The following is a 20,675-nucleotide window of genomic DNA, read 5'->3' as shown; positions in this document are numbered from 1 at the left end:
TTGAGTAATATTTAAAAGGCACTTATATTATCATCTTATCTTTTTTGAACTAAATCTTTATCCCACATTTTTTCACTGAGTGTAATGTAATCCTGGGCACTACACTTCCCCTGCCAACCTGGGGGGGGGGGGGGATGGGCGCTGACTGACCTCATGCTTCCTTCTATGCATGAGGAGTCCAAGCTGCTTCTTTTCCCCTAGACAGGGGAGAGTTTTCCCGGCCGAACGTAGCGCGTGAAAGGAACACGTTATTCTGACCAGTTCCTTTCCCCTCCATCAGGCCCGTGGGGCGTGGGGCCTCTACAGCGGTGCCCGTCGGGCACTGGCCTGCTTGGAATGATGCAAGTTGGAAATTAATGCCCCACCCAGATATTATGTCTGTGTCCATTATATGCCCATATATGGAGTTCTTTGTCAGGCATGCCCAAATATGTCCCTTTTTCATGCCCATATATGGAGTTCTTTGTCAGGCATGCCCAAATATGGAGTCTATGAAGACATCAGAACAGGCCAGCTCCATGGTCACTGGTTATGGTCAGGGGCCCTGTCCAGAGCCCGGGCAGAGGCCTTTTTGGGGCGGTTCTGGACAACCGTGTGTCAGACCGACTCGACACCGCGGGCACTGCACCCCCTGTGGTGGGAATCTGAGATGGAACGTGTGTGTCGAATCTGAAATCGGTGGGGCGAACGGTTCTCGAGTTTTATTATCATTTATCTTATTTATCACTTATTTATTATTTTTAAACTGAACGTGTGAGTGTGAGAGGCACTGAATAAGTTGACGTGCCTACAGTGTCACCTGCTGGAAGAAATTAGGTACTACACAGTAGTACAGTAATATCAGAGTTTATGACGTGTACGTTTTGTTACCTGTAGCCCTACTTTCGTTTGAAATGTTCCCATTCTGTATAAATCTGTGAAATACAATTTTCAATCAACCAATCAATAAGTCTTTATTAAAGGTTTTCAGGTCACTTATGGTTTAACGTTAAATAGGAAAATGTGCGCGCGGTGCATCATGGTAGCGTGGCCGAGCGGTCTAAGGCGCTGGATTAAGGCTCCAGTCTCTTCGGAGGCGTGGGTTCAAATCCCACCGCTGCCAGCCAAGTTGGCTGAGCCAACTTTTTTATTTTATTTTAATTAATTAAGATGTCTCTCTTTTGGTCAGCGGTGGTGATTGAAAGATACATAGTTAGGCCTAATGGTGATAAAGTAGTAGGAAATAAACAAAACAACAATTACAGTGGGAACTAAGTAGCCTACATTATGAGTAGGCCTATGACTTACAATTTTGAGATTTGTGTAGGCCAATTTCCAATTTAATATTGTACTCCACTACATTAAAAAAAAAAAGTTGAATTAATTTGTATAATATTTCACCACTTACAGTAAAACACATTGAGACAGAATCTCTTTTTCGAGTGCAGGGAACTGGCCAAGAGGCAGAAATAAAATGACACATAGGCTACATGACATTTAGACATTACAGAATAAACATCCATGTTTAACCTCACAATTATCATTACAAAAACATGCATTAATCGCTTGGAAAATAGCTGATAGGCGATTTTTGCATCTCGTTTAGTCCGCTCCGTACCGTAACTGCACGCACAGACGCGCAGCAACAATCCAAACAATGGTTTTGGAGCGCAGTCAGTTTTACGTTGATTTCTTTTGTAGGTGTTTTACGGTTTTGCTACGTTCTGTTTGGACCACCACGCACGCGCAGTAGCAGGAGCTACTTCCGGAATTTCCGGCAACAAGCAGCAAGAACGCTCGAGCGGCGTGGATGATCGACAGTTTTATGTAAGTATTTACATATCATATTTAATCCATTTAATGAATACTATCTCTCTCTACCATAACCCTGGGCAATGCCATAGGCTGATTGCCTCAAATCGTATCGAAGCAGTGATTAAGGCAAAGGGATTCCCAAACAAGTATTGAAGATTGACATTTCTGTTTTGAAAGTACCATATTTTGATTGATTTGATGTGATCCTAATTTCTTAATGTGACATTCAGATTAAAACAGTCATGCTCTGCAAAAAGTAAATGATGATTTCTTCACAGTATTCTAATGTTTTGAAATTCAGTGGCTTTTATGCCTGGGCTGGAAGCCAACATTGTGTAAAGATAAACTACTGTAGGCTCGAGGATCGTTTGCTTTTGCCTGAAGGCTGGCGTGTTTTGATGACGCAGTGTTGTGATGCGCCAGAGTTGGCTGTGATGAGCTGTGTGGTGGAATAACAATAAACGGAGCGACCGGTGGCGTTCCAATGATAAACTCCTTGTCATCTATCCTTATAAAGAGAGTCTAAAGCCTGCATATTCTTCTAGCTGCGGCCGGCGCTACATTGGTGGCAGCGGTATTTGGATTGTGGAGTTTTTTTGACAGTTTCTCTCCGTGGATAGTTACTGGAGTTTTGAATCAGGACTGACTGTGTTTACATTGGACTTGAGCACGATGTACGGCGGATATAAAACTAAAAGCGAGGACGCGTGGGAGACGGATGGAGACGAGCGCAGACGTGCTGATTTGTCTGTGACTAACTTCAGAGTGGAGCTCCCGCAGCCGTTCCGTGGGGACGGACAGAAGCCGTTTGCTACATGGATAAAACAGTTTGAAGCCGCGGTTCGCGCTCAGACGAGGGGGGCGTCGACCGCGGTCTACATGGATACTTTAGCCAACATTCTACCTACCAGGCTGGACGGGGCAGCTTTCCTGTTGTGGGACAGTCTACATGGATCTGTACAATTGGATTATGGACGTGTGAAGGAGAGGCTGAAGGAGGCATTTGGGATGAAACAATACATGCTGTATTTTCAGACCTGCGTGAATGCACGTCCCCGCCAAGAAAACGAGAGTTTGGAAGTTTATGCAGCAGATATTTCCAGGCTTGTGGCAGAGGCGTTCCCTGAATATGACTGGGCTGCACAGAATGGTGAGAAGTTTAGGCGTTTTCTTGCTGGACTGGACCCTGCTCTCCAAACTAAGTGCCACGAACAGGGAGCGACTGACATGGACGAAGCCTTGATAATAGCGAGCCGCTGTGAACGAGCACGGCAGTCTGTGCTGGGGGTGGGCACGGCACCTGTGTCGCCCTACAGTCTTCCATATCCTGCTGTTGTGGCTAGCCTAAGTTCACCACCAGCTGCTGTTGTGGACTGTAATGCTAATGCTGCAGAGAAGCTCGTGCATGCGGTCGAACGCCTCACCTTGAAGATGGATAACTTACAGACTGAGGTGAGGGAGCTGAAAACACGTGGCCACAGGTCTGAGGAAGGCAGACGGGGCTCCCTTAACCGCGAGGACCGGCGTAGAGACGCAGGGGAGCGCGGAGGACAACGAGATGCCTGTCACTGTGATTGTGGCAGGTCTGGCTGCAGGTCTACGTTCGGGAGCCACCAGAGGGATGACCGTGCGAGGGGCCGTTCTCCACAACGTGAGCCGCAGAGAGGTTACAATGCCAGAGAGTGGTCCCCACGAGAGCGGGGGGCCCGAGCTGACTTCTCGCCACACCGGTCAGACGATGGGGAGCGGCGCGCCACAGAGGATCGACAACAGAGGCGTGGAGTGAGGTTCCTGTCTCCCGCCAGGAGGTCACCATCTTCATCCCCGCACGGACGGCAGCAGGGAAACTACAATTAGCTGGCGTCGGGACCCAGATGCCAGCTTCACCACCCAAGGGTCAAAGTGAAATCTCAGCGACAGCAACTCCAGGTCAGACGGACTCATGTGCGGTGGGTGAGTCCAAGTGTACGGCCTATGTTAAAGGGGTCGTAGAGGGTCTAGACGTGACTGTACTTATTGACTCTGGTTCAAGTGTTTCATTGATTTCTGAAGAATGTAGAATGTCCATTCCGACTCTAAGTAGACGTGCATTGAGTAAGCAGTACAGCTTTGCCCGTGCAGTTAATGGTCAATTATTGGACACCTTGGGTACGATGACTCTGCCCATACGGATGGGTGGCGGTCACTGGGAGCACGTTGTTCATGTGGTACGGGGGGCAACACAAGCGGTTCTGTTGGGGTTTGATTTCATGCTGATGAACCATGCTGTTTTGGACACTGGTCAGGGACTGCTCAGCCTCGGAGATTTTGAAGTGCCTCTCATGCATGTCGATGATTTCATACCCGAGTGTTGTAACATATCTGTGTCTGTTGCTACGACTGTACCGCCTTTTTGCGAAATTATTGTACCGGTTCGGGTTGAGCCACCTCGCCTTGCTGGACCACACACCAGTTCTTATTTAGGTTATTTGGAGCCTGAGGTGCGTGACACGCTAGGCCTAGTGGTCGCACGCACGGTGGCACCGGTAAAAGATGGGTGCACGGTGGCGCGGTTGCTCAACCCAACAAACACTGAACTGAAACTTTATCCTGGTTCCCGCCTGGGTGTTATTCACCATGTTAATGAGTGTGATGTACTTAACGATGCAAAGGTTGTCACTCCTGCACAGGATGCGGTTTCACTGCCAGATTTAAGTAACTGTCCATTGCTTGTAGAACAGAAGCGACAACTGCAGGCTCTGGTGGAGGAGAACCGGGTGGTGTTCCGCACCGGACGGGGCGGAGCAGCGAACCCGTCTCTTGTCAAACACAGCATACAGACGGGTGACAACCCCCCAGTGAGGCGGCGGGCTTACCGCACCTCCCCCGAGAAGAGGAGGGAGATAGACAGTCAAGTCAAGCGCCTTTTGAAAGAGGGTGTCATCGAGGAGAGCTGTAGCCCCTGGTCCTCTCCAGTGGTGCTCGTAAGAAAGAAGGATAAGTCATGGAGGTTCTGTGTGGACTACAGGGGCCTCAACTCCGTGACAGTCAAGGACTCTCACCCGCTACCGCGGGTGGATGATACGCTGGATGCACTGGCGGGGGCTACATGGTTCAGCACCTTGGACTTCTCAGATGGGTACTGGCAAGTGGAAGTGGCACAGGAGGACCGAGAAAAGACCGCCTTCAACACTGGTCAGGGCCTGTATCAGTTCAGGTCCATGCCCATGGGTCTGACCAATGCACCGGCGACCTTCCAGAGGATTATGGAGCTGGTGTTGAGGGGGCTGCCGTGGCACATCTGCATGGTGTACCTGGATGACATTCTGGTATATAATAGTTCATTTGAGGACCACATCTCAGCTCTGAGGGAGGTCTTTACTAGGATTGGGGCTGCTGGCCTGCGGCTGAATGCCAAGAAGTGTCATCTGGCCCGCAATCATGTGGTTTTCCTTGGCCATGTGATCTCTGCGGAAGGGTTGCGCCCCGACCCCCGGAACACTGAGAAAGTCAGATCATGGCCCGTGCCGCGGTCTGCCACAGAGACTCGTGCATTCCTGGGTCTCTGTTCATACTACAGGAGATTTGTGAAGTGCTTTGCCGATCGTGCGGCACCCCTGAATCATCTTACGGAGAAGGATGTTTCGTTCCAATGGACGGTGCAATGTCAGGAGGCGTTTGAGTTCTTGAGAGACTCCCTTTGCGCTGAACCCATTATGTGTCACCCAGAGTTTGATCGGCCGTTTGTACTGTACACCGACGCATCCCAGTTTGCCGTGGGGGCTGTGTTGGCGCAAGAAGTGAATGGCTTGGAGAGGGTGGTGGCCTATGCTAGTCACTCCCTCACAGGTGCCGAACGTCGGTGGTCCACGTTCGACAGAGAATTATGGGCAATCGTGTGGGCTGTTCGTAACTTCAGGCACTACTTGGGTGGCCTTCCATTCACGATTGTCACAGACCACCGGCCTTTGGTGGGTCTACGACGGCTCACTATTGACGATGACAGGACAGGGCGTCGTAGCAGATGGGCCCTGGAGCTTGATCCGTACGAGTGGGTTATTGTCCACAAGAGTGGGGCTCAGCACACTAATGCTGATGCTCTGTCACGCAGACCCGAAGCGGGTGCGGAGACCTTGGACTGTAAAACCCCTAACAGTGTCTCGACTCTCATCGACGTGGGTACTCAGGTGACTATGGCGGAAGTCCCCGGTGCAGTGTGCGTCGTCGAGAGTCCGGTAGTGGTCTCTCTTACAACCCCTTCTATGGATGGCAGCTCCGGTGGTCCTCCTTCGGATCTCCAGGAGCCTACAGATCTGGCCTCGATGTACACCCTTTCACACGATGGCTCCAATGTCAAGGAGCTTCAGCGAGAGGACCCGGACATAAGGGAGGTCCTGGAGTGGTTGGAGGATGGACGAAAACCTCCTTCGTGGAGGGTCAAAGGTGATACTCTAAGAGCTCTATGGAGGGTGTTTGAGGAGCTAACGTTGGTTGACGGACTGCTGTTCAAGGTGAACCGTTTGCAGGATGGAAGGGAGTTCACGCTGGTTGTCGTCCCTGCTGCGCTGAGATCCGAGGTCCTGGGGCACCTGCATGGAGGCCCACTAACGGCACATCTGGCGTATGATAGGGTGATGGCACGCGCAAAGGTGGTGTGTTATTGGCCGGGGATGGGAAAAGACATCCGGAAGTATTGCGACCAGTGCTATGCATGCCAAAGACGGAAGTCCCCGGTGCCCCGCCATCATGCTCCTATGAGAAGCACACCGGTGGAGAGACCATTCCAACGTGTCGCTGCAGACATACTTGAGTTGCCAATCACGACTAAGGGCAGCAGGTACGTGTTGGTTGTGCAGGACTATTTCTCCAAGTTTGTGAATTTGTATGCCATGCCGGACCAGAGAGCCCAAACAGTCGCAAAGCACATGCTCGTGGAGTACGTCTTGGAACATGGAGTAATGGAGACTCTGCACACAGATCAAGGGGCCCAGTTTGAATCGGAGGTAGTGCGGCATCTCTGCGAGATGTTGGGGGTGAAGAAAACACGCACCACGCCATACCATCCGCAGTCAGATGGGATGGTGGAACGATTTAATCGGACACTGATAGATCAGTTGGCAAAGACTCTCCTGTCTTATGAAGGAGAGTGGGACTCTTTCCTGTCACAAGTTGGTTTTGCCTACAATACAAGTGTACATGACAGTACTGGGTTCACCCCTTTCTTCCTCACGCACGGCAGGGAAGCTCGGACGCCTGTGGATGTTCTGCTGGGGTCACGAGTGCAGGGCAACGCTGCTGGTGGTCCCCCAGGGGACTTCGCCGGTTCCCTCCTGGGGTCCTTGGAGACGGCATTCGGCCGGGCTAGGGAAAACAGCCAGGCAGCGAGCGGTAGTCAGAAGGGTTATTATGACAGGAGGATGAGGCACAAGCCTTATGTGCCTGGGGACCTTGTGTGGTTGAATGATCCCACAGAGAGTCGACGTAAGCTGGCTCCACATTGGAAGGGCCCTTATCTGGTGCGTTGCAGAATGGACCGGAATGAGGAGATCGGGGTCACCTATCAGATTAGTAGCCCGTTTGGCGGGGAGGCCCCTCTGCAGGTCGTCCATTATGACAGGCTGCGTCCCTACACTCTGCCTGTAACGTATCCGTTGGGGGGCCCGGAAAAGGGTCTCTTTCCCTCTTCCTCACCTGCTGTGGGGCAAGGGGAGGCAGTCCCTCACAACGACCATGCAAACTCGTTCCTTCCTCCTGCGGACGTGGACTGTGATCCTGGGGGGGGGGATGTTGCTCTCAATTCCCCGGTGCACACGCCTGCTCCGCCTGTGGTCTCTCGGGCTGGGAGGTCGGTGCGAGCCCCTGTACGTTTTGGGGATTATGTGATGGACTGACGGGATTAAGTACTGTGTATGTGCCTTCTGTGTTACTTTTTCTTTCTATATTTTGTATTTGTATGGCATGAGTGTGTTCTCAGGGATGCAGAATTGTTGGGTGGTGTGTGATTATGCGCCTGTTTTCTCGCTGTTTGAGTGGTTTTATTTTGTTTTAGTTTGTTTTTTTGATAATTTGGAATTCATGGTTCTGGAATGTTTTTTTTTCCTTCTCAATATGCCTTGTTGTTTACGTCGAAATGGGGACATTTCTTTTGTAAGGGGGGACGTATGTAGGCTCGAGGATCGTTTGCTTTTGCCTGAAGGCTGGCGTGTTTTGATGACGCAGTGTTGTGATGCGCCAGAGTTGGCTGTGATGAGCTGTGTGGTGGAATAACAATAAACGGAGCGACCGGTGGCGTTCCAATGATAAACTCCTTGTCATCTATCCTTATAAAGAGAGTCTAAAGCCTGCATATTCTTCTAGCTGCGGCCGGCGCTACACTACTACTAAAATACTTTTTGAATGGAATTATGGAAATAAAAATAAGGTGCTGTTTCTAGGTCTGATAATTATAATGTACTGTGCATGAAATTTACCATTACATTTTATTCTTTATTTAATCTCAAAACTGGCATTTCTTCCACATCTGAACTATGTCTGTTATGTAGCTAGCCCCTTTCGGGACCCTACATAAAGCTTTTCTGAAATTTTGATGAGTTAAATGTCAGAAACTTCAGTACCATTGGGTTCTGCTTGGAGGGCTATGTAGCATACATGCAAGTGTGTACATGTTTTGGGGGGTGAAACATTGAACAACTCAACAGTAATCAAACAGACAGTATAAGTGTATGCAGGTAATCTGCTCATTTAACAATAAGACCTTTTCAATACCTCTAAAATGAAGGTAATGATAATAAGACCATTACTGTATCAATAGTGTTTATAGTTTCAATGTTATTATTTCTTTGGATATTGTTTTATTTTGACATTTATTTAGAGAGGATAGGCTAAGCCCCTTAAGGTGCATCATTCAACTCGTTTTCATGGTTCTTGGTTTACTACTGATCCTATATCAGTGGTTTTCAAACAAGGGGTTATGTTTGAGTGGTTTACTACTGATCCTATATCAGTGGTTTTCAAACAAGGGTTATGTTTGAGTGGTTTTCAACCCTTTTCATGCGTCCATTATTTATTGGGCATTTGGGCCATGGATCACCATGACATTAGCCTCTCAGTGGGGGGACTTTGACCTTTTTTTACAGGGGCCAGTTTCGAAATGCAGCCATCCGTAGGTGCTCTTTGAGAGCGGATTTGAAGGAGTCTAGGGATTCACATTTCTTAATGGCCGTCGGAAGGGCGTTCCACATTTTTGTGACATTAGAGCGAAATTAATTTAACCCCTTGTTTGAGCCGAATCTGGGTTGAACGTGGTTTGTGGTAATAATATGATGGGTCTGACAATAATAATGCATATTGTTAATGTTTACTTATATTTCACATAATCAATCAATCAACAGTATGACAATAATTGCAAGAAACTCCGATTCGATTACGATTACTAAATTAGTTGGCAACTAATCAATTTGATCGTGATTACTAAAACTACCGGTACTTGTTTTCACAGTTGACAGAGATACTTCTACAAAACCATCAGATCCGCCATGAAGCCGCCCACTCGTTCGCGATCGAAACCGACCCGCTTCTTTGCCTCCGCCGGCACGGAACTGACGCCGCACACACCGGAGCGCAGGCACCACAGGGTGCTCCGCTGGACACCCTCCCAGCGGCAGAGGCTGCTGAACGCACTCAAAGCGCTGGGCAGGACCAGCGACGCCGGCTCCGCCCCTCTGGACTACACTGCCCTGCAGACACGCATGCCCAAAACACCTGTCGATGAGGTAAAAACACACCTGCCCCAAAACGCCTGTCGATGAGGTAAAAACACACCTGCCCCAAAACACCTGTCGATGAGGTAAAAACACACGTGCCCCAAAACACCTGTCGATGAGGTAAAAACACACCTGCCCCAAAACACCTGTCGATGAGGTAAAAACACACCTGCCCCAAAACGCCTGTCGATGAGGCAAAACACACCTGCACAATAAAAAATCAAATATCAATCAAATAAAACAATCACATGCGATCGGTTTTCTCTGTTCTCTGTTGTGCCAGAAACAGAGAGAGAGAGAGAGAGAGAGAGATAGTGCTGCACTGTTGCCTGCTAATGAGAGAGAGAGAGAGAGAGGGGGGCTGGGGGAGAGGGGAGTTGCGACACTCAGTTCACACGGGTGTGATTTTTTTTTTGTTTATTGTGAAAATGTAACGGCAGCATATTACATATTTTTTGTGGTCCTTGACATGAAATATTGAGAACCACTGATAGAAACATGCGTTTTTTCAGAAAATTGTCATGTCAAGACATTTTTTTAATGTTGACGTCGGGCCTAAATGGGAGAAGTATCTGCCCCAAAAACTGTTAATGAGGTAGAATAAACAATGAGCTGAAATGACGGTTCTGATGCTGATGAACAGATCTGTGTTTCCAGCTTGTAGATTTTCTACTTTTGATGCTTTTGTGTGACGACATTTACAAAAACAAAAACATCAAAAGTTAGAATGTGGATATCGTATGAATACAGCGACGGATATGGTGGCGGTTCTTCAGAACAACATCATGTTTTATAGATCCAGGACATGTTGCAGGCTCACCAGAACAATGTTCTGACCCATAATATTTTTATTATAGATCCAGAACATGGTGACCATAATGTTTTATATATATCCAGAGCATAGTTGAAGCGCTCCAGAACAAAGTTTCTGACCCATATGATCCAGAGTATGGTAGTCTCTCCAGAACATAGTTCTGACTCATATTAATCCATTTAGACCTGAGTTCTGTGGTTCTCAATATTTCATGTCAAGGACCCCCCAAAATTATATGTATTTGGCCGCCGACCCCCATTTGAAAATATGTTGTTCCAGGGACCCCCCCAGAAGCAAAGATTTGAGTTAAACATTTTCGCTCTGAAAGAATATATATTTCATATTTGCGCCACATTTTCACGATTTTTCAAAGATAACAGACCTACAAGCTCGACGACCCCTAATGTTTTATCATACCATACCATACCATCTTTATTTATATAGCACATTTTAAAACAACAACGTTGTACCAAAGTGCTTTACAGTAAAACATTAAAAAACAACTTCAACATTAAAAAACAACTTCATTTAAAAACCACAAAACAAAACAACCACAAACAACATGCACAGTGTCACATTAAACATCGAACATCTCATACTGTGCTTGGAAAAGCCAAGGAATAAAGGTAAGTCTTGAGGCGTGACTTAAACACCTGGAGGGTGGGGGCTTGTCTTGTGTGCAGAGGCAGCTCATTCCAGAGATCCAGTGCATGGTGGAGGCTCTCCAGAACAAAGTTCTGACGACCCCTAATGTTTTATCATAGATCCAGTGCATGGTGGAGGCTCTCCAGAACAAAGTTCTGACGACCCCTAATGTTTTATTATAGATCCAGTGCTGGTGGAGGCTCTCCAGAACAAAGTTCTGACGACCCCTAATGTTTTATTATAGATCCAGTGCATGGTGGAGGCTCTCCAGAACAAAGTTCTGACGACCCCTAATGTTTTATCATAGATCCAGTGCATGGTGGAGGCTCTCCAGAACAAAGTTCTGACGACCCCTAATGTTTTATTATAGATCCAGTGCATGGTGGAGGCTCTCCAGAACAAAGTTCTGACGACCCCTAATGTTTTATTATAGATCCAGTGCACGGTGGAGGCTCTCCAGAACAAAGTTCTGACGACCCCTAATGTTTTATCATAGATCCCGTGCATGGTGGAGGCTCTCCAGAACAAAGTTCTGACGACCCCTAATGTTTTATCATAGATCCCGTGCATGGTGGAGGCTCTCCAGAACAAAGTTCTGAGCCACGTGAGCCACGGTCTACGGAAGGAGAACAAGGAGGAGCGGAGACTCGACACACCCATAGAGCTGTGGGTGGAGCAGGCCTGTCGCGTGACCGGAGCCCTGGAGGAACCCATCCTCACAGCGTTCTCCCAGGTAGGTATAAACACCTCACTGTGTGGAAGAAGAACCAAGCGCGTAGCTCACGCCAAAACAACACGTCTGGTCGGGACTCGGGAGCTGTCGTAGACTTTTGTCTGCACTCGTTTTTCTGTGGTAGACAAAGTGGCGCAGCTTTGTCTGACCAGCTGAGAGGCATCTAAACATTATGTAGGCTATTCACTCCAAAAATGTATAGCTATACAATTCAATTCAAAGGGCTTTATTGGCATGAGAAAACATACGTTTACATTGCCAACGCAGAAAGAAACAATACAACAATACAGTAATACAATCAAAACAAAAATGATGTACATTTGAAAGTCAGAATCTTCAATAGATCAATTTCTATGTACCAAGAACACTCGATGCAGATAGTGGAGGAATATACACAATGATTAGTCTTTGGGGTGGTTGTGTTCCATTTGATATCCTTCTCCTATCACAGCAACTCACAAATCTTCATGCTGCTGTATTTGCACATTGTTGTATTTGCACATTGTTGTACTTCGCCCAGCAGATATGGGAGTTTTTTGTCATTGGTCATGTTTTCTAAATCTCCGTGCTATACAACTAATAAATAATACATGTTTAAGACTCTCTCTCTCTCTCTCTCCCCCTCCCTCCCTCCATTTTCAGATGTTCACCATCTCCTCCATGGAGCCAGGCTCTCAGAGGTCCACCCACCCTACCCATGTCCCCCTGAGCAGCACTGTGCCACCGCCACGCATCCCGGCCCCCCACCCTCTGACCAGCACTTCCTCACCATCGAGAAGCCTGGCCGGCGGTCGAACCGTCAACCTCACACCCACTCGGACCCCCGGTCCACCCCAAACCACAGCACAGAGGACCCCCGGTCCACCCCAAACCACAGCACAGAGGACCCCCGGTCCACCCCAAACCACAGCACAGAGGACCCCCGGTCCACCCCAAACCACAGCACAGAGGACCCCCGGTCCACCCCAAACCCTACAGTCACAGACTCCTATGGGTGGTCCTCTGAACCAGACCACCGGCTCGCCTCGTCTGCGCTCCCATCAAGGTTACACACACACACACACACACACACACACACACACACACACACACACACACACACACACACACACACACACACACACACACACACACTCCCATCAAGGTTACTCTCTATTTATTATTCACTTTCAATTATTTAATTTTTTTTTCCAGTTTAGCTTTTAAAATAATGAAGGCCAATATATATTTAAAAAGATTTAATTTAGGAAAAAATCCAATAATTCATTCATGCATCCATTCATTCATTCAACGCTCCACACGTCCCAGACTCTTCTTCTCCCTTATGGCTCCAAAACTATGGAATGAACTGCCCATTGCTATCAGAACCGCAGACTCACTCCCAATCCTCTGCCGCAGTCTGACAACTCTCGTCTTCAAAATCCATCTTAGCCCGCAGCACTTGCCCTAGCCTCGACGACCTTACAGGCTAAAATGATGTCATTTAGATAGACGTATTATGTAGATATAGCATTCTATAGTGTATACTTTTAGTTTCATTGTACAGCTACTCTACTGTTAGACGGATGTTAGGTTCTTAGCTTACTTATGATCCTTTATGACTATTTCTATTGTACCATGTGGTGTTCTTGCTTACTGTAAATTGCTCTGGATTAAAAGCGCCTGCTAAATGCCTTAATTGTAATTCATTGATTTCATCCATTCAGCCCGGCAGTGCCACAATGTGGATTTCTCTAAGATCTACAGCTACCTGGGTGAAGTGGACTCAGAGAAACAAGACCGTTGTGTCCTCACTGCCATGGGTGAGTTCTCTAAGATCTACCGCTACCTGGGTGAGGTGGACTCAAAGAGCAGGTCAGAAGTAATCACTGTCATGGGTGAGAATCATAGACACATAAAAAGGTAGACGTCTCCTTGGGCTCTGGGGCGTGTCTCTCTCTAGAGAGAGGAGGCAACATGGAGGCAAGCTTTCCCTGCGAAGCATAGCAAAATCTTACTAAGCTTCCTCGTGCGTCACAGAAGGGGAAGTTTGGTAGGCCAACCAGAGGTGCGACTCCCTCTTTCCCAGCGGCACTTGCTTTGGCAATGTAACCGCTTGTTTCCTCGTGCCATTAATAAAGCTCCCCTTGATTGAATGAACACTGAGAATACACACGTTTATCGATAGACCAAGTGTAGCTATATTTAACAGTAATTATTACTATTATTATTATTATTATTATTATTTTCTATATTCAGCTATTAGTGTAGATTTCCATCCTACACAAACATTGAATTCCCATTGACAATGAATGGAGAATTCTACGTCATAGTGTCTGAGCAAATAGGCATAGGCCCTCATTTATCAATTGAGTGTAAAATCTGCCCCAAATTCGAGTGTAGGTTTTGTAGTACACTCACGTCGCCCCAGCATTTATAAAGTGATGGCAAACAGCTGATCCTTCCTTCATTTCATTCCTAGCAGTGATAAATGTGACGGCTGAAATCAATCTGGCACGCCCTATGAAATCAAGCCTCGCCCTCGTTTTTGCGACATGAACAACTGCAATACGACCATAGCTGCATTTCCTCCTCCTGTTCTGTCTGTCTCTGTCAGTGTCATGACCATGCACGTTTATGACAGTCCTGGAAGTGCTGGAACAACATATTTTGAGATGGGGGGGGGGGGAGGGGCACATTGCCCTTCTCCTTGGCTCAGGGGTAGAAGTCGCCGGTAGAACAGCCGAATGGGAACCACAAATTTCCCAGTTCGATCCCGGGCTCCTCCCCCAGTGTCGAAGTGTCCTTGAGCATGTGTGTGTGTGTGTGTGTGTGTGTGTGTGTGTGTGTGTGTGTGTGTGTGTGTGTGTGTGTGTGTGTGTGTGTGTGTGTGTGTGTGTGTGTGTGTGTGTGTGTGTGTGTGTGTGTGTGTGTGTGTGTGTGTGTGTGTGTGTGTGTGAATGTAATGCACAATCTATGTAAACGTGCTTTGGATAAAAGCGCTATTTTGCACCATTTGCCATTCATGAAACAGTTTGAGAGCTACTGATATAGACCCCGGTGGAAAAGTGCTTTTAGATCTGCAATTTCTGAATAGCTACTGCTGTGTAGTGGCTCTACAATGAGCTTGTAGATCTGTGGAGTGGTTCTACTACAATGAGCTTGTAGATCTGTGGAGTGGTTCTACAATGAGCTTGTAGATCTGTCTTATTGGTTAATCTTCCAGAATTGTCATAAATGTCTTCTTCTCTGCCTCAGAAAGTGCCGTGGTGTTGGAACTACTGATGTGTCTGCCTGAAGAGCTCCACCTACTGGATGGCAGTGAACTGCACCGCCACTTCATGGAGGTAGTGTCCATTGATTGATTTGATTGAATATTTTATTAGTCAGAAATATAACACAGAGTTACAGTTCAGTCAGATAGATTGAACCAATATGTTAATACAGAATGAGAATGCAAGTGTGGATATAATAATCCATCTTGGTGTTCAGGCTGCACACTTTGTGTGTATGTTATTTGGGGGACCTTGGCACAATGTGTCCCATCGCAGCACGCTGTGAGCTTGTAGATCTGCTATTTTCACCTGTTTGGATCCCGGGCTGCAGGAATCTAAACACATGGGCGTCACATGGTTAGAGGTGACGCACGCTATGCTTCCTACAAGCTCCCAACATTTACAGTTCTCAAGGTAGAATAATAGAGAAGAAAGGAAAACAAGTCATTAAACATGCAATATCCAGTGCCGTGGTCTATTCCACGGTAACCAAACGGACCCCCACATTGACACTAATTAGCCCACGGACCCCCGTTTTGAAAAGATATGCCAGGGACCCCCATAAGAGAAGATTTTTACGGCTCTAGCAGACCCCAATTTATATTGTAAAATCAAAGTCAATTTAACTCTGAGAGTGTAGTCTGTTGGGTGAGTCACTTATCACCCCGCGGCGTGATGTCATGTTGTAGTTTTCGGTGATCACCTTCTCACCTAAAACCAGTGTTGTTTTCGTCGACTAAAACTAAGATAAAAAATGTATTCTTCTCTGCAAGTCTCGGCACCATTCATCGGTTGGCGAAGAGCGAAAACACTGGACTCTACGGTGGTTGGCAGTCGATGTGTTGAAATAAAATTGTTTGACATAAAATTGTTTGAGCACCACTGATATAGAAACATCATCAGAAAAGTTTAGAATCTGGTCTCCGGTCTTAACCCATTCTGACCGGGCACCCATTTTGGTGTTAGCATCATGTTATGCTTTAGCTATTGAAAAATAGCAGATCTACAAGCTCATATCGCGCCACCGAGTGGCGCGATACGAGCTTGTAGGTCTGCTATTTTTTGAAAAATCGAAGAACGGCTGACATTTTTTAGAATCTGATCTCAGGTCAGAATGGGTTAATCAGACCAGTGTGTTGTCCAGTGGAAACCTGGTATGAATCTGATCTCAGGTCAGAATGGGTTAATGTGTCCGCTCTGCGTTCCTTTCCGTCCAGGTGTATGAAGTCCTGTCATCTCCTGTCATCTCCTCTGTGAAAGCTGAACGTTCCAGGAGGCCAGCAGCACCCTCCAGTGGACAAACAACACACTCAAGTATATACTCAAGTCTTTTTAAAATGGCATATCTCTGCCTTCGGGGAAATTAAAAATACCGGTATACATTTTTCAGAAAATGAAGGAAACCTTATTGAGGGGTGCTAGCCCCTCCTATGCCCAGCTTATTTGAGAAACATTATTATTATTATCGTTCCCTCATGATTTAATGTGTGGATTTATTGTTTATTACAATTTACAATTTAGGCATTTATCAGACGCTCTTAATCCAGAGCGACTTACAATAAGCAAGAACAAAAGCATGGGAATACATCACAAAAAAGCATTTATCATAAAACATGCGTAAGCTAAGAAAGTAACAGTGGAGTATCTATATTATGAGACTATACATATATACTATATATATATACTACTATGCTATACATATGTACTATGGCGTGCTATGACTATATACAATGCAATTATAGTGCTGTCTACATAACATGCTATAAGTCTGTATCAGATGCTATCTAAGTCTACAGAAATGCTATCTAAGGGGGTAGGGTAAGTGCTATGGGCCATGATGGAGTCTAAAAAGGTGGGTTTTCAGACTACGGCGGAAGATTGGGAGTGATGCTGCAGTTCTGACTGCAATGGGAAGTGCATTCCACAGTTTTGGAGCCAGAAGGGAGAAGAGTTTGGGACGTGTGGAGCGTTGTCCCGGCGTTTTTAGTGAGGGTACTTCCAGCTTCCCTGCGTTGGCTGATCTGAGTGCGCGGGAGGGTTTGTAGGGTTCAATCATACTTGCAAGATATGGGGGAGCCATACCTTTGGTTGCCTTGAATGCCAGCATCAGAGTTTTGTATTCTGTGCGGGCAGCGACCGGGAGCCAGTGGAGGGAGCGGAGCAGGGGGGAGACATGTGAGAATTTTGGCTGGTTGAAGACCAAGCGAGCTGCGGCATTTTGGATCAGCTGGAGAGGCTTAAGTGCACATGCTGGTAGGCCAGTAAGGAGGGAGTTATAATAGTCGAGTTTTGACAAGACTGTTGTCTGGATTAGGAGCTGGGCTGATTCCTGGGTGAGGAACGGTCTAATTCGTCGTATATTATAGAGTGTGAACCTACAGGATCGAGTGACAGCTGAATTGAATTCAGACTCGCTCAGTGTGAACTCGCAACCTAACCGACCCTACTCAGAAATTGGGTCACGGTGGCACAGTCGGTATAGTGCTGTTGCCTCACAGCTAGAAGGTCCTGGGTTTGATTCCCGCTGGGGACACTGTGGGCGCTTGGGGCGTGTTCTCTCCTCCGCGTCATCAGTGCCCATACCCGAAGGCGGGGTTGGCGAAAGGGCCTTTCTGTGTGGAGTTTGCATGTTCTCCCCGTGTCCCCTAGGGTAGGTACCCTCACAAAAACATGCAGTAATCCTGGTCTCTAAAACTACCTCCCCCTGGCCAGCCGGGGCGCCTGATGGAGGGGAAAGGAACTGGTCGGGATAACGTGTTCCTTCCACGCGCTACGTTCGGCCGGGGAAACTCTCCCCTGTCAGGTGAAAAGAAGCAGCTTGGACTCCTCATGCATAGAAGGAAGCATGAGGTCAGTCCGCTGGCCCCCCAGGTTGGCAGAAGAAGTGTAGTGCCCAGGATTACATTAGATAACTGACACTGGGTGAGAAAATGTGTTACAAAATCGTGGGATGAAAAAAAGTGTGTGTGTGTGTGTGTGTGTGTGTGTGTGTGTGTGTGTGTGTGTGTGTGTGAGTGTGTCACTGCGGTGTCTCAAGCGCTCCCCGGGGGAGTTTGAGTAAATGTACTTATGGACAAAACCGTCTATCTGAACACACAGGTCCAGCTCCGCCAGCCCGCCATCCGGACAGCCAATCGGATTCCACCGCACGCCATCCGGACGGCCAATCAGCTTCCACCGCCCATCTGGAAAAGAACGCTGACACTGCAACGCCGGTGGAATCGTCTAGCAACCGAGTCGGGAGGGGCGGAGCTACCAACAGCAAGGGGCGGGACCAGGACATGATGTCCTCCACCAACACCACCCCGACCTGTCAATCGTCCTCCACGCAGACAGAGAGCACCAATCACAGGCTCTCTGACTGGGAGAGGGCGGGGCTATGTCCCCTCAACCCTTTCCGCGTTCCGTTGAAGCTACTGGAGCGACACACCTAGACACACTGACTGCTTTTAAAGCTGCACTACGTGATCTGTAGAGGGTATGCGCATGCTTAAAGTGAATGGCACATCGAGTGGCAAAGCAACATGCAAAGTGAGTTTAACATTGTTTAACGTTGTTTAATGCAATCAGATAAGACTTTTCTGTTTGGATGCATGGGCTGTCGAGGCCAGGAAGTAGTTATTTGCCACACAGTAGGCGTTCCTGCATAACTTCCTGGTTTGAAGATGTTTTTATAGTCCTACTCCTCCCGTTGGACCACCTGGAACCCCCTCAAGGACCACTGGTGGTCCCGGGACCACTGCTTTAACCCCTTCACCGTGCTTAGGCCATTTTCTCCAGCTGTCCCCATGTATGGCCAGATCTCTTCACATCTACATCTAGGTCACGCCGCCAGGTGTTTCTTGGTCTGCCCCTTTTCCTTCTCCCTTGTGGCTTCCAGAACAGGGCGTATCTTGTGATACTAGATGCAGGCTTGCGAAGGGTGTGGCCAATCCATCGCCAGCGACTTTGTAGTATTTCTTCTTCCACAGGGTGAAAAAGCAGCACAATAGCAGCAAAATAAAAGCTGCCAGACTGGCTCAGATGCAATTTCTCGTGTTTATTTGAGAACGCTGACGCTTTTCGTCAAACGGCCTTCTTCAGAGCAGACTACTCTATGGAAGAAGAGGGGCTGCCATTGTGCGGTCTAGTATGTGCTTTAAACATGCTTAAACATGTAGTATGCATGCTTTAACATGTTACACAGAAGTGAACCTTTCAAGCCCCCCCAACACATAAAATAAACACAGAATTTGACAAACAGAAACATAGCTAAACAGTGTAGTACTAAACTAAGGAACAAGTCAATATAGGGCAATAATTTTACAAATAAAAAGGTAGAAATAGCAATACAAAAAGTGAGAATAATAAAAAATAGTAAGAACATTTGTAAAAAAACAGTTTTCAACTTCCTCTTAAAAACAGTAAGAGAGCTGGTCTTTTTAAGGTGCAGTGGTAGTGTTTTCCATATAGACTCAGACATCGTCCTCTGTGTTCTTAATGCGCATCTTCAGAGCGGAGGAGGAGCTGTTCTGCTTCTGGTTGGAACATAAACATCTATGGAATCCTTATATGAAGGTGCCAAGTTATTAACCCATTCTGACCTGAGATCAGATTCATACGAGGTTTCCACTGGACACACACTGGTCCGATGAACCCATTCTGAACTGAGATCAGATTCATACGAGGTTTCCACTGGACACACACTGGTCTGATGAACCCATTCTGACCCGAGATCAGATTCTAAAAATGTCAGTCGTTCTTCGATTTTTCAAAAATGGCAGACCTACAAGCTCGTAGCGCGCCACTCGGTGGCGCGCTATGAGCTTGTAGATCTGCTAAAGCACAACATGATGCCAACTCCAAAATGGGTTCCCGTTCAGAATGGGTTAAAATCTATTCAAATCTATTCAAATATTGAATAGGCCTATAGTGTACAGTAAGTAAGGTAGGCCTAATTTCCCTGTTGCTGTTCAAAATCATAAAGATATTTCCTACTGTGTACCGTACTGTTTCTCAGTCTTTAATATCACCTAGAGGCTAGAAATGTTCTCTGCAGTTCCTCTTTGTTTTCTGTCATGTTGTCAAACTGGCCCCACCTGATTTTTTTCTTCTAGGACATCATTCTTGTCTCGGGATCAGTCTACATCGTCTACACACAAGGGATTTAATTAATTTAGCTCCTATGCCACTAAAACGCCCTACCAACAGCCATTAAGACATGTGAATCCCTTGACTCCTTCAAAACTGCTCTCAAAGACCACCTACGGACGGCTGCGATTCGAAACTGGCCTTCTGGAAGTCTGAGTCCCCGCCCACCCACACACACCCCTTTTTCCCCATACAGTGGAGGAAATAATTATTTGACCCCCTGCTGATTTTGTAAATTTGCCCTAATACAAAGAAATGAGCGGCCTATAATTTTTATGGTACTTGTATTTTAACAGATAGAGACAGAATATCAACAAAAAAGTCCAGAAAAAAACATTATATAAAGGTTATAAATTAAATTCCATTTTATCAGGTGAGTTTATCAAAGTATTTGATCCCCAAGCACATCATGACTTAATACTTGGTGAGAAACCCTTGTTGGCAAGCATAGAAGTCAGACGTTTCTTGTAGTTGGTCACCAGGTTTGCACACACCTCAGGAGGAATTTTGGTCCACTCCTTTTTACAGATCCTCTCCCAATCCTGAAGGTTTCGAGGCTGTCG

General features: G+C 47.0%; 1 protein-coding gene across 1 annotated transcript; it reads left to right on the top strand.

Moving 5' to 3' along the window:
- Positions 1–1,754: 1,754 nt before the first annotated feature.
- snapc2 (small nuclear RNA activating complex, polypeptide 2) lies at positions 1,755–19,344 on the top strand. Its single transcript, XM_083788720.1, has 8 exons — positions 1,755–1,810; positions 9,279–9,545; positions 11,555–11,728; positions 12,371–12,773; positions 13,435–13,530; positions 14,966–15,054; positions 16,200–16,296; positions 18,082–19,344. Exons 2-8 carry the CDS (start codon positions 9,309–9,311, stop codon positions 18,414–18,416), a joined length of 1,431 nt encoding a protein of 476 aa, XP_083644846.1. The 5' UTR covers positions 1,755–1,810; positions 9,279–9,308; the 3' UTR covers positions 18,417–19,344.
- Positions 19,345–20,675: the final 1,331 nt, after the last annotated feature.

Source organism: Protomyctophum parallelum (genome assembly GCF_964188405.1).
Source record: "Protomyctophum parallelum genome assembly, chromosome: 18".
Classification (NCBI taxonomy): Eukaryota; Metazoa; Chordata; class Actinopteri; order Myctophiformes; family Myctophidae; genus Protomyctophum; species Protomyctophum parallelum.
The sequence above is the reverse complement of the archived record's forward strand: the minus strand, read 5'-3'. Positions and strand labels throughout refer to the sequence as shown.

Coding starts and splice junctions, on each gene's coding strand:
- snapc2 (XM_083788720.1), top strand. CDS start 9,309: ATGAAGCCGCCCACTCGTTCGCGATCGAAACCGACCCGCTTCTTTGCC. Junction 12,774..13,434: donor TCGTCTGCGCTCCCATCAAG/GTTACACACACA, acceptor TCATCCATTCAG/CCCGGCAGTGCCACAATGTG. Junction 13,531..14,965: donor TTGTGTCCTCACTGCCATGG/GTGAGTTCTCTA, acceptor TCTCTGCCTCAG/AAAGTGCCGTGGTGTTGGAA.